The sequence below is a fragment of the Podarcis bocagei genome, assembly GCF_964188305.1.
Source record: "Podarcis bocagei genome assembly, chromosome: 4".
Classification (NCBI taxonomy): domain Eukaryota; kingdom Metazoa; phylum Chordata; class Lepidosauria; order Squamata; family Lacertidae; genus Podarcis; species Podarcis bocagei.
In genome coordinates, this window is record NC_138128.1 from 63,560,157 (window position 1) to 63,573,582 (window position 13,426).

The 13,426-nt window shown below is 44.7% G+C and overlaps 1 protein-coding gene across 1 annotated transcript in view; it reads right to left on the bottom strand.

The window, feature by feature from the left end:
* Window positions 1-7,665: 7,665 nt before the first annotated feature.
* The window catches only part of STK32C (serine/threonine kinase 32C), a 172,887-nt gene continuing 167,126 nt past the window's right edge, over window positions 7,666-13,426 (bottom strand). The window contains exons 11-12 of the mRNA XM_081189509.1: window positions 12,701-12,768; window positions 7,666-11,386 (exon numbers count right to left, since the gene is read on the bottom strand). Of these exons, the coding sequence (XP_081045635.1) occupies window positions 11,248-11,386; window positions 12,701-12,768 (207 nt within the window). The 3' untranslated portion in view covers window positions 7,666-11,247. The remainder of the gene's footprint in view (window positions 11,387-12,700; window positions 12,769-13,426) is intronic.

Below are 13,426 nucleotides of genomic sequence, written 5' to 3' on the forward strand. Positions count from 1 at the left end.
CAATGGAAGATTTCATTTCCTGCATCTGGTGAAGTATACTTTAGTCCATGAAAGTTTATGCCGTAATAAAATTATTCATTAAGGCACTCCATGTTTCTTTCTTATTGTTAAAAGGAATTCTTATTTCTTTATTTTTTTTAATTCCAGAGGCTGAGCAGTTACCCCAGTGTACTCCCTTCTTGGAGGTTTTTAAGCAGAGGCTGGATGGCCATCTGTCCTGGGTGCTTTAGTTGAGATTGCTGCATTGCAGGGGGTTGGACTAGATGACCCTTGGAACCCCTTCCAACTCTATACTCTTCCAAAAATAATAACAGTAAGCCACGAGCCCCAGAAAAGCTACTGCCTCCTTCACTTATCTTACTTGCAGTCTGTGTTCCCCATTAAAACACTAGGTCTCCACGCATACAGTATATCCCACTGCACTGAAACTCACAGCCCACCTATCTTGTTGAAAACGGTAATGAGAAATGATAGCTTCCCCTGCCTAGAAGCCATGAGGTGGTTATATTTTATGCTTGTCATAAAGGTCAAGTGGAAAGAGCAACGATCCATGAAAATCCCGGCAGAAGAGGACCAAGGAACTGAGAGGGGGCCATCCTTGAATTAATTCCAGAATAATTCCATGAATTGCTGGTGTGGTTAGGGGTGGGTGGGGCCTGCACTTCTTTCTCTGTTTGTTTCTCCCTCTTTTCGCTAAATTCCTAAACGCCACCCAGAATGAGAGAGTCATACTGCAATCTTATGCATGTACACCTGGAAGCAAGTCCCATTGAACTCAGTGGGGTTTACTTCTGAGTAGACATGTACAAGGTTGTACTGTTTGTTGCACTTGGTTTTATTTTTTAGAAATTTAACTAGCTGTCAGGGAATCTGCCAAGACAATTATAAAAATGAGGAGCATTTTCTCATTCTAAAAAGCTTATTCAGGGGGTAAGAAATCCCAGACTTTTCCCTTAGGGCTACTGCCAGGTTCCCTTTTGATATTCCCCAAGCTCACAGAAAAGGGGTGGGCAGACTTGAAAGAGTGTAGAATCCACTTTGGTTTTAACTAAAACCTTGAGATCTATCTCCCAAAGCTGAGTACAAATCAAAGACATTTAGAATTAAAGACTTCCAAGCCTGAGAATTACTTTAGAGCATCAGAACCGAACAGAGTCCACAGTCCTTCTGCACAAAAATCTATTGTTGGTTACCCCAGGGTTTCTTCATTTCAGCCATATAATTTTGAAGGAGAGTCTCTTTGTTGCTGCCATTTTTTAGTAATCACTCAAGAGATCTACTGGTAGATCTCAATTTACCTTCTTCCCACCTCTTGCTGTTTACTGAACAGTGCCTGCATAGCTGGGGAAACCACTTAATTGTATTAGAATTCCTGATCTGTGATTGCAGTCATGGAATTTTTGTCTTTCACATGATGTGATATGTTTTGACTCCACAGAGTGGGAAGTGACGGGGAAGCAGGAAGCTCTCTGTCTTATATGCACCATTTTGCATCTCCTTTCCAGTTTGCACTACTTTGAATTGCTTCATTCATGTACTGTTTTTGGTTCAGCTTAGCATTACATGTGAGTTCAGGCTCATGGTTTATCTCCCACAAACTGTAAGCCAGGAGCAAACTTTGGTTTGTGCACATGGTTAGTTTGGAATGAAACAGACCACAAGACCAGGTTTGCACTGTGGCTAAGCTCCTGGTGCCATGTCAACATCAGGAGAAGAGCACAGCAGTAGCAGTTTTCTCACTATTTGCCAGCCTGTTTGTCTCTTCGCCATGGTTTGGCTTAGCATATCGCATGCAAAACAGGCCTCTGTATTACACAGAGACACCTAAAGATGAATCCAAGCTTGCTCCACTACCCATCAGCTCAAGAGTGCCAAATTAGTACGGGCAGTCTGAACTGCAAGAGAAAATGCCGTCAGGTTTCATAAAGCTTTCAGAAAAGGAAAGGCTTCATCAACAGACACTGTGATACTCCTAGGAATCACAGTGTGACTGATTCTGAAACCTAAGGTCTTTGTGAGTGAGGTCATTAAATGTCAATTAAAAAACAGAAACACTTCTAGAAGACTTTCCTATATGCATTTACTGTTGGTTTACTTGTTTTAATCTTTGTAAACTATCTGGAAATCATTGACAAATAGCGATATATACTATAAATTATCTGCTGTTGCTGCTGTCAGTCTCGCCAATGGTGGTTCATGGTGGGCAGCAGCTGTGGAAGCTCAGGCTAAATGACCCGAGTCTGCACTAAGAGACAGGCAAGATGGTCTCTGGCCTCTTCAGCAGCCTCAGCTTTTGCAACTGGAATCATTCAGGGCCCCACCCCCCCCCCAGGCCAGGTGGGAAAAGGCCTGCAAGGCAGGGAGCAGGTCTTCCAAGACTTGCAGTCAAGGTGGTCTCTTTTTATTTTGATGCCCCCATATTTTCGTCATTTATCTTTTTGGAAGTCCAGTTCTCTACCAAAAGGGAAATTGGCTCTACATAACTGGTGCAGCATTTAGTTTGGACATTTCTTTTTTAAATAAGGGGTGGGGGTGGGGCACTCATCCTAAATGTGGCCTCTAAACACCCTCTAGTGGGGAGAGAGACCAATGTATCCCTTGTGAATGAACCAAACTTTTGCCATTCATTCTGCAGCAACTTGCCCACTATTTGAATTTAAATAGAGTTAGAATACAACACTTTTATTAACAAGTGGAGATGCTACAGGAATGAACCTGTTCTGACTAGCCCAAAGAGCATCCACAGGGACTTCCTTATTTACATTGCTCCAGTATTTTTTTATTTATTTATTTATTTACGGCTATTAGCCCATAAAATATGTACAAACATAAAAACACAGAGGCATAAGGACCGATATATTCGACACCAAAGGGTGAACATCACGGTACTAGGGTGGGTCAATGAGCAGAGCCAAATAACAGCTTGGGGTCCAGAGAGCTCCAAGGGACGGATCACAGAAAAAGAAACTGAAGACGAGGTCCGACATGCACTCTCATCGTAACTGTCCGATTAGTTTTGGTGTTGTTGTTGTTTTTTAGTTGTTTTTGTGTGTGAGATAACCGCGTTCAGGAATCTCGCCACCTGCAGAGTTACCGAGGGATCTGTATCCTGCAAAAGTAGTGCGGCGTGTGACTCAACAGGCCGGCCCACCAAGCACAGTAGAGCAGGACCTAGGAATTTAGTCCTGGCTATGCTATGTAGGGGGCAGTTGAACATTATATGTGGAAGAGATTCAACAGTTTTCCCGTCACACACGCATAACGGAGACACCAAACCCTTAGAAAATCTGTGGCTCAGCTCCAGTATAACATGAGAACGGGCAAGTGCAGCTCCTTCGTCCCAGCATATGAACTGAAGGCAAACGACACCAATGCCTTGCTGAAGCTAAGCAGGTCTTGCTCTGGCCAATGCCTGGATGGGAGACCACCTGGTGCTCCATGATGGAAGAAAGGTGGCATATAAATGTAAGGAAATAACCCAACTCATGCAATAATGGTCATCTAAAGAGAGGGACATGCACTGAAGCTGAACATTGGTAGATTCTGGACAGATTAAAAAGGACACTTCTTTACTCAGTTAAACTATGGAAAAATTCACTCCCATGAGAGACAGTGATGGCCACCAAACTGGATTACCTTAAATGAGGACTGAACATATTTGTGGAGGATAAGGCTATCAAAGGCTACTAGCCATGATGCCTATGCTCTGCCTTCATGGTTGGACGCAGTTATGCTTCTGAGTACCAGTTGCTGGAAGCCACAGGAGGGGAGAGTGTGCTTGCTTGTGCTCAGGTCCTCCTTGCAGGTTTCTCACAGGCATCTGGTTGGCCACTGTGAGAACAGGATGCTGGACTAGATGGGCCATTGGCCTGATCCAGCAGGCTCTTCTTATGTTCAAAGAGATACATTTGTACAGGTCTTGTGGTGTGCTTCCCCCACCCACCCCAATACAGTGGTACCTCGGGTTACACACGCTTCAGGTTACATACACTTCAGGTTACATACACTTCAGGTTACATACGCTTCAGGTTACAGACTCCGCTAACCCAGAAATAGTACCTTGGGTTAAGAACTTTGCTTCAGGATGAGAACAGAAATTGCGCGGTGGTGGTGCGGCGGCAGCGGGAGGCCCCATTAGCTAAAGTGGTGCTTCAAGTTAAGAACAGTTTCAGGTTAAGAACAGACCTCCGGAACGAATTAAGTACGTAACCAGAGGTACCACTGTACTTCAATATACTGTAATGCACCAAGAAGCATTTTGGGAGATCAGTTGGAGTTTGTGTAGGGGAGGGAATCATTTGTTTACTCCTCTCGAACATATAATATTTCTGCTTGATCTATAAAAGATAAAAGGTAAAGGACCCCTTGACGGTTAAGTATAGTCAAAAGGCCATTATGGGATTGCAGCGCTCATCTTGCTTTCAGGCCAAGGGAGCCAACATTTGTCCACAGACAGCTTTCTGGGTCATGTGGCCACCATGACTAAACCACTTCTGACGCAACAGGACACCGTGACAGAAGCCAGAGTGCACGGGAACGGCATTTACCTTCCCACTGCAGCAGTACCTATTTATCTACTTGCACTGGCGTGCTTTCGAACTGCTAGTAATAATAATAATAATAATAATTTATTATTTGTACCCCGCCCATCTGGCTGGGTTTCCCCAGCCACTCTGGGCGGCTTCCATAGAAACCAAAAAACACTAAAATATCATACATTAAAAACTTCCCTGAACAGGGCTGCCTTAAGATGTCTTCTGAATGTCAGGTAGTTGTTTATCATTTTGACATCTGATGGGAGGGCGTTCCACAGGGCGAACGCCACTACCGAAAAGGCCCTCTGCCTGGTTCCCTGTAGCTTTGCTTCTCGCAATGAGGGAACCGCCAGAAGGCCCTCGGCGCTGGACCTCAGCGTCCGGGCAGAACGATGGGGGTGGAGACGCTCCTTCAGGTATACTGGGCCGAGGCCGTTTAGGGCTTTAAAGGTCAACACCAGGACTTTGAATTGTGCTCGGAAATGTACTGGGAGCCAATGTAGGTCTTTCAAGACCGGTGTTATGTGGTCTCGGTGGCCGCCCCCAGTCACCAGTCTAGCTGCCGCATTCTGGATTAGCTGTAGTTTCCGAGTCAATTTCAAAGGTAGCCCCACGTAGAGCGCATTGCAGTAGTCCAAGCGGGAGATAACTAGAGCATGCACCACTCTGGCGAGACAGTCCACGGGCAGGTAGGGTCTCAGCCTGTGTACCAGGTGGAGTTGGTAGACAGCTGTCCTGGATACAGAATTGACCTGCGCCTCCATGGACAGCTGTGAGTCCAAAATGACTCCCAGGCTACGCAACTGGTCCTTCAGGGGCACAGTTACCCTATTCAGGACCAGGGAGTCCTCCACACCAGCCCGCCCCCTGTCCCCCAAAAACAGTACTTCTGTCTTGTCAGGATTCAACTTCAATCCATTAGCCGCCATCCATCCTCCAACCGCCTCCAGGCACTCACACAGGACCTTCACCGCCTTCAATGGTTCTGATTTGAAAGAGAGGTAGAGCTGGGTATCATCTGCATATTGATGGACACCCAGTCCAAACCCCCTGATGATCTCTCCCAGCGGCTTCATATAGATGTTAAAAAGCATGGGGGAGAGGACGGAACCCTGAGGCACCCCACAAGTGAGGGCCCAAGGGTCTGAACACTCATCCCCCACCACCACTTTCTGAACACGGCCCAGGAGGAAGGAGTGAAGCCACTGTATAACAGTGCCCCCAGCTCCCAACCCCTCTAGACGGTCCAGAAGGATGTTATGGTCGATTGTATCAAAGGCCGCTGAGAGATCCAGCAGAACTAGGAAACAACTCTCACCTTTGTCCCTAGCTCGCCGGAGATCATCAACCAGTGCGACCAAGGCAGTTTCAGTCCCATGATGAGGCCTGAACCCTGATTGGAAGGGATCCCTGATTGCTAGGTTGGCAGGAGGTGGGACAGAGCAATGAGAGCTCACCCTGTCGTGTGGATTCGAACCGCCGACCTTCCGATCAGCAAGCCCAAGAGGCTCAGTGGTTTAGACCACAGCACCACCCGCTCCCCATGGTTGGCCTATAACACCATTCGCACACACTTGGCCTTTAACACACCGTGCACACAAAGCAGATGGGCTGTATATCCATAGCCCTGTCACATAATCAATGATGGGCAGATCAGATGTTTGGTGCGGAGAAAAAGTACGGCTCCCTCTCCTCCCCCAAACAGCTGATTGGTGCTATTGTACATTATTTGATGGGTCTACATGCCCTGGCTGTTGGATTGGGTTGATGAATCCTGCTCACAGCATCTGTTCTCATGCATCATTGTCTATCTGGCTAGGAATTTGGTCTGCACCTGTGCACAAAGTACCTCTGGCTGGATCAGAGAAGAAATCTCTATGAATAATCTAACAAAAGCTCATTACCATCTAATGAACAGCTGTGGAAGCCCACAGCAAAACACTGTTCTAGAGGAGAGAAGCTCCATACCATTACTGGTGGGCAATGCAGGCAGAGAACATGTGTTGAATGGAGGTTCAATCCCCAGCGTCTCCAGGAAGGACTGGGAGGGACCTGTCTGAGCTAGATGGTCTTACTCAGGATAGAGCAGATTTTCATGTGTCCTTAGGATCAGAGGCAGAGGAGCATTTTGGTCAGCAGCATGGAGCTGCATGATTTCTGACTTGTCAGGTACACTCAGCATGGGTGGAGGCTACTGATATTGGTCTGACTTGTCCAGTAGGATTACCGTTCAGTAGGCATGCATCTCATCCAGATGTCACTCTGCTTCTGCCCTGCAACCTTTGCCAAAAAGGACTTTTCAGTGACCACTTTCTACTTGCCACACCATTGCATGTTGCTGCTGTGTTGTTGTTTTTAAAATCCTATAAATAAATGTTAACGTTCAGTTCTGTTTTTTTAAAAAACCAAAACACATTTATTACTCCACAAATGCAATGACTTTTCTGCAGATACCTGCCAAAATAAAAACAATCCCACAAACATATTGCTGTAACTGAAATGTCCTCATAGAACAGACTGTTCCTTTTCATGCAGTAAAACTTACAGAAATGAACGAACCTTGTTTACAAAGATATTTTACAAAGTAAAATTGTACTGTAATAAACCGACAAAAGAATAGTCACCCTTGATGCATCAAGATCCCATCGGCACCTTAGCTTTCTATTGCCAACACAGGTGTTTTGCATTTGTTTTTAAATATTACTTCTCTGAGGTTTATCCCCATGAACAGTTTGCATGTACAATGACGGCTCCTGCTGATAAACTTGAGAAGGGGCTTACTGTAGCTCAGGTTGCACCAAGTGAGCTCCTAATTCAGAGATCTGCAAGCCCCATCTACTGCGTTCATTAAACACCATATGATATATGGTTCTCTCTCTCTCTCTCTCTCTCTCTCTCTCTCTCTCTCTCTCTCTCTCTCTCTCTGTGTGTGTGTGTGTGTGTGTATTTTTATATCTTACCATAACAGTGAAATGTTCAGATGTGAGGGCCAAAATCACATCAAGATAACCTGAATGTGAAGTTGCCAGCTCACCTGCAACACTAGAAGCTCTGCTACTATTTTACCTCCCAGGCTTCTCTTGCTAACACTCCATCGTATTATTATTATTATTTTTATTATTATTTTAAAAAAACACCTGTGGTTGGCTTGCAGCCTTCCACCAAAGAAACTGAGGGCGGCATACATGCGACCGGTCCCATTTTATTCTCACAGAAAGCCTGTGAGGTGAGTTGGGCTGAGACATAGGGACTGGCTGATTAGCTCCACTGCCAAGTTGGCATTGGACCCTACCAGTAAAACACTTGGTCCACTGTACCAGAGCAGCCAGTCTGGTGCCTTCAAGATATTGTGGGATTTCAGCTCCCATTTGCCAGTCTGGCTAGAACTGATGGGAAGTTGTAATCAAATGACATCTAGATTGTACTGTGTGGGCTTTCTTTGCAATAGGCCTTTCCATGTGGTTGACCAAGTGGTATACATTTGACCAAGGTTCTGACTGTGGGCTTCTCACAGGCACCTGGCCACTTTGGGAAGAGGATGCTGGAGTAGATGGAACGTCAGCCTGATCCAGCAGGGCTTGTCTCATGTTTTTATTGTATGGCATCATTCCTGCTTCCATCAACAAGAATGCTTCTGTCCAAATCTTGGTCCCTTTCAGCATTTATAGTGATTCACCATCAACAAGAGTGAGAGGCATTAACTCACATATTTACTGGTATGCAAAATTTACAGACAAATGATCAGGGCACGGGCTGCTTTTTGGACCTTAGCGCCCATCCCCACTGGAATGTTTTACAATAGCCACGGTCCACACCAAAGCGGATTCGATTACCTGCTTGTAAATACACAACAAATTCTAACTGCTGAAACAAGCCAGTTCTTCACTTGCTGACTGACGATTGATACCAATAACCATTGTGCTCAATATAAGCATTTATTTTAGAGTTATTTCTTAGAAACCACAGGTCCCTGTGATTGCACCACCACACGTATCAGGTATTATAGTGAAAAGGAAAAGTACATCGCTTTAGTAAAGTACATAGGAACAGGCTTTAAAAATACATAAATTCCTCGTCTAAAAGATTGTGCCTCAATCAAACCCTCGATTCCTCAAAGTCAGTGTGCTATATTGTGTATCAGGAATGCAGTACAGTACTGGCAGAATAAATGACTCAAGGACAGGGAGGAAGTGTAGCTTTCCTGGGAAGAAGGAAATCACCCTGCTAAATCACCCTGGAGATTGCAACTCCACAAGGGGGATCTTCTAACATCTCTCAGCACCCTTAGCAAACTACACCTCCCAGGATTCTTTGCTTAAAGTGGCACGGCACCAATTTAAAAGGACAGAGCAGATGCCGCTTTTCCATGAATCAAGTAGCCAATAAGGAGAAGAAGAAGAATATTTATTATATCTATTGAATGAAGATAATGTTTTTAGATGGTATCAGGATTGTTGTTGTTTTAAGAAAATAATGGCAGAATCTTCGACACAATGGTAGGTGCACAGCACACACTCCTTCCAAGAGTCCACTTGGAGGAAAGGATGAATAATTCAGAACGTTAAATCTGCGACTGATGAATTCATCACAGCAGAGTAACAGAGCATGCAATTGCCAACCCACACTTAAGTGTGGGATTCAAGCTGGAGTATGTGTGCCGCGAAGTCTCTTGTGCTAATGCAGCCGAATCAGTTGACTAACCGAGTTGGCGCTTTGACTCTAAACACTTCTGCTGGCATAGATGGCAACGCCTGCAGTGTGATATTCCTGCAATACCAGCGTAGCACCAGGTATTGTGAGACTGTGCTACCCCTTCCAAAAGTGAGTGCAGTTTCATTGTAGAGTGGGGGGGGCGCTGCCATTCCCTTGGTTTGGGCTAGGGAGAGGAACTGATAGGAAAAGCTTTGGCTTCTTTGAATACCCCTACATTGTACTCCACCAGCAAACTTGAATTTTGTTCTTCGTGAAATTTTGGTTATGCACAATGCTCATTTCCTAACCAAACTCCACATAAAACTGTGGAAAAGGCAACTACGTTTTGGTTGTTGTCTGTACAAAATTGCTCCGCACCGGTTATGCCGTGTGCTGCGTTTGTGGAAATTAAAATGGAAAGCAAACCATCGAGACCAAAAATATTCGTGGAAACCCCACGCTAAGGGAGTCGGTGTGAATTCCATGCAAATCCCTGTTCCTTAGCAGTGATGGAATATAAAGGAACTTGTTACAGCACTGCTACAGAGGTAGTTGTAGCTTCGTAAGTAAGGCTGTAAATTGGTTCCTGTGTTCGTAGGACCTTGGTTCCAACCCTGGCATATTGGCCTGTAGCAGGCGCCTCAATAAAACAGCAGGGCGAGGGAGAAATGTCTTGAAAGTAAAAGCATGCTAAGTTCACGTTCCTACAGGAAAACACAACTGGAATGCAAACATGGCAATCTCATAGACAGCTGGTAACAAACAGCTTTGCATTAAAACACTTACGATATTTATGTACAACACATATATTTACTGTCCTAGAACCAGGGGTTCTAGGCGCTTTTATCAGTGTAACCTAAAGCCCACTGGCAGTGCAATCCTATGCAAGTCTACTCAGAACTATGTCCCATTGAGTTCAATGAAGTTGATTCCCAGGCAAATGTGAACAGGATTGTAGGATAGGGAAGAAAAGGGCTTCTGAAACATTTTAAAAGGCAATATCCACAGCTGGAGGAAATCATCGGACCTCTCCTGTCCTCGCAAGAAGTTGAGACAGACATCCTATGCAATACATTAAAATACACTTAGAATGACGCAGACAAAAAAAAGCGCGCATCAACGCATCACTTCCTGCATAACTAGGGCATTGCTTTATAGCTATCTCACCTACATCCAGCCAAACTAGTGCCTTGCTCCTTCATTATGAGTGAAGAAGACACTAACCTCTATTAATATGCTTGTAGCTTAAACAGCTCCTTGTTAAGTAAGGATAGCTTTGTGAAACAATTCGGCATGTTTAGGAAAACGCTCTACCTTGCAGCAAAACCATTTTAAAATTCCATGCTGCAAAAACCCAGCATATTTGGTCCTGGACAGGACCACTGGAAAGGATCCATTAATGCTGAGATTGGGCCCTCTGAAAATCATGTATGGCCAAGTTGTCACTGTATTGTCCCAGTTGAACATACAAGTATTTTGCAACTGCCACGGTCTGTAAGAACTCTCTAATGCTCTGAAAATACCAAGAGACAATCTTGCATGCATGAGCCTTAGCTGGCATATTAAGGACGGTCCCATAAAAGTGAGCTTCCAGTGGCTTTTGCCCCCTTTCCTAGTCCTCTGGGACCACTATGCATGCTTTCCATCTGCATTCTCTTGGACCTACTCTGGAACTGGGTCTGGAACCCTTATCGCCTTGCCAATATCCTTCAGACCCCACTGTCTGTCCCTGCGAAAAGAAAAGAGCAAAGGAAGAAATGGAAAGGTTTTCACCAAAGTGTTGCATAGCAAAGTATTGGGTAAAAGAGGCGATCCCTTTCTGAAGGAAAAAAAAAAATCCATGAGTTCTGTAAGAACTATGTGCCTCTGCTGCGGCTCTACAGTGTTGTTTTGTGTGACTCCTCTTCTTTCCTTCAACCAAGGTACTCAGTGTCCTGTCATCGGCTTGTCAGTGCAACCTGAGAATGATTTATTCAAGAGGTGCGCAAGCTCCCGGCCCCTTTGCCTCCTCTCCGTAGTCCTAGCTGCTGCCTGTGGAAGAACATACTGAGCTACACATATTCAGGTTGGAATTTTCAGATTCTGTTTCAGTCTCAGCTTCGTCGGTGGTTTCAGGAGGAGAAATGGACTCGTTCATTTGATCTTGGCTCCTCTTCAACCTGTACAAGAGAGAGCGAGAGAGAAGGAAGGCTATCACGGCAGTGTGAAAACGAGGTTACGAAAGTGGTGCTTTGAGATGAAGCATGTGGTTTTTAAAATGGGGATTTAAAATGTGCACTTTAGGGAGATTTGGTATGAGTTTCAAGCCCTCCCTTTTAGCTGATTGTGGCCTCTGGGGCCAGGACTTGTAAAAAGGGCGTTCCTGAGGACATTTTGAGGGTTTACTCAGAGAATGCTGATCACTTTTAATTAATTTAATCAGTTTAGAAACTCCTTTCACATCACCTCCCATCGTGTTGCTTCTTGAAATGCAACCATGGAGAGGACAGAGAATCGACACAGCAGGTTATTTCTGTGAAATGACTCCCTTCCCTGTTTGAATGATTTAAATCATGCCAGCACAACTTGGGTCTAACACACTTTTTTTTTTTTAAAAAAAGGAACTTCATCTCAGGCCAAGCTGTCCGGTATTCTTCCTGCATTTCTGTCATTTTGCACAAATCTCTTTTTTGAATTATGTATGATACATTCTTTGTTCAAGTTTCTGACATTTTGATTGCTTCAAAGTTGTAGGGAATTGTAAACTAGCTGACCTCAGGCTGTTTGTGCCGTATGCCACCTCCTCCTAATTAGAACATCCTTGTGGAATACTTAAAAAAATAAAACACCACAATTCACATTGCACTGTCACTTAGGTTAAAAATGATACTTGCGCAATGAACAGAGGCATACGTGCAATTTTTGTATATGAACAGTCATTAGTGCCATGATAGCTAACTGATTCAAAATATGGAGTAGGTCTGCTAGTAATAACAGTATCCCCTTCTCCCTCTTCACCACCAGGGGGCATTTATAGCACAAAGCAGCCTTCCCTAGCCAGATTCTCACTACAGTACATGTTTTAGACTACAATTCCCATCAGCTCGAGCCAGCATGACCAATGGTCAGGGATGATGGGAGTTGTAGTACAAAACATCTAGAGGACATCAGTTGGCTGGCATAAGGAGGTTAACTCTGCACCCAATTCAAATCCTGCTTAGCGGCTTGGATGCTATGGTAAGCTAGCCTAAGGAAATTCATTGAAGGAAAGTCTTCTCCCCTTTGCACCCTCTCAATACTTCCCAGTGTCCCAAGAAAAGCCTCCTGGGGGGAGGTCATGACTTGGAGGGGCACCCTTTCGGAGGGTGATAGGGCTCTGCTGTGGGAAGGAAGAGACGGGAAACTTTTCTCCCATGAGCTTCCTTAAGTTAACTTAGGTGCCAATGAAAACAAGCCCCTCTCCCCATTCCCTTAAAGCATCTTCCTAAACTTACTTTTCTCTGTTAAAAATGACAAAATCTTGCTGAATTGCTTCCAGGCAATCCTGGAGGTAGTCGTTTTCCTTATAAAAGAAAAGAAAACAGTTAACATGCACTTTCTGTCAAAATTTCTGAATGACATTTACTCAGGAGGGGCTAGTGGGGCGAGGCAAGTGTGGCTCCATTGTTCTCGCAGCCTCCCAACACTGTTGGCCACCGTCACTACAGAGAGGGGGAGTGGCAAGGTGCAGGGAACCAATCAGACGCACTTGCCACCATGTGCCACACTGCACTGAGCTTCCTGCTCCACCCCACTCTCCTCCACAGTAAGCAGCAGCAGCCCACAGTGCTGGGAAGCTGGGGGGACAGTGCACCTCATACTGGCTGCTCCCGAGTTGACTTATATAGCACAAACACTAAGACCAACTTGGAAGCCTCTCTTTGGTTCCTTCATTCTGTTCTGCAATAATAATAATAATAATAATAATAATAATAATAATAATAATAATAATTTTATTATTTATACTCCACCCATCTGGCCGGGCCTCCCCAGCCACATCAAAACACAACAAAACATAAAACATTAAAAACTTCCCTAAATGGGGCTGCTTTCAGATGTCTTCTAAAAGTCAGATAGTTGTTTACAGTGGTACCTCTGGTTACATACGCTTCAGGTTACATACACTTCAGGTTACAGACTCCACTAAACCAGAAATAGTGCTTCAGGATAAGAACTTTGCT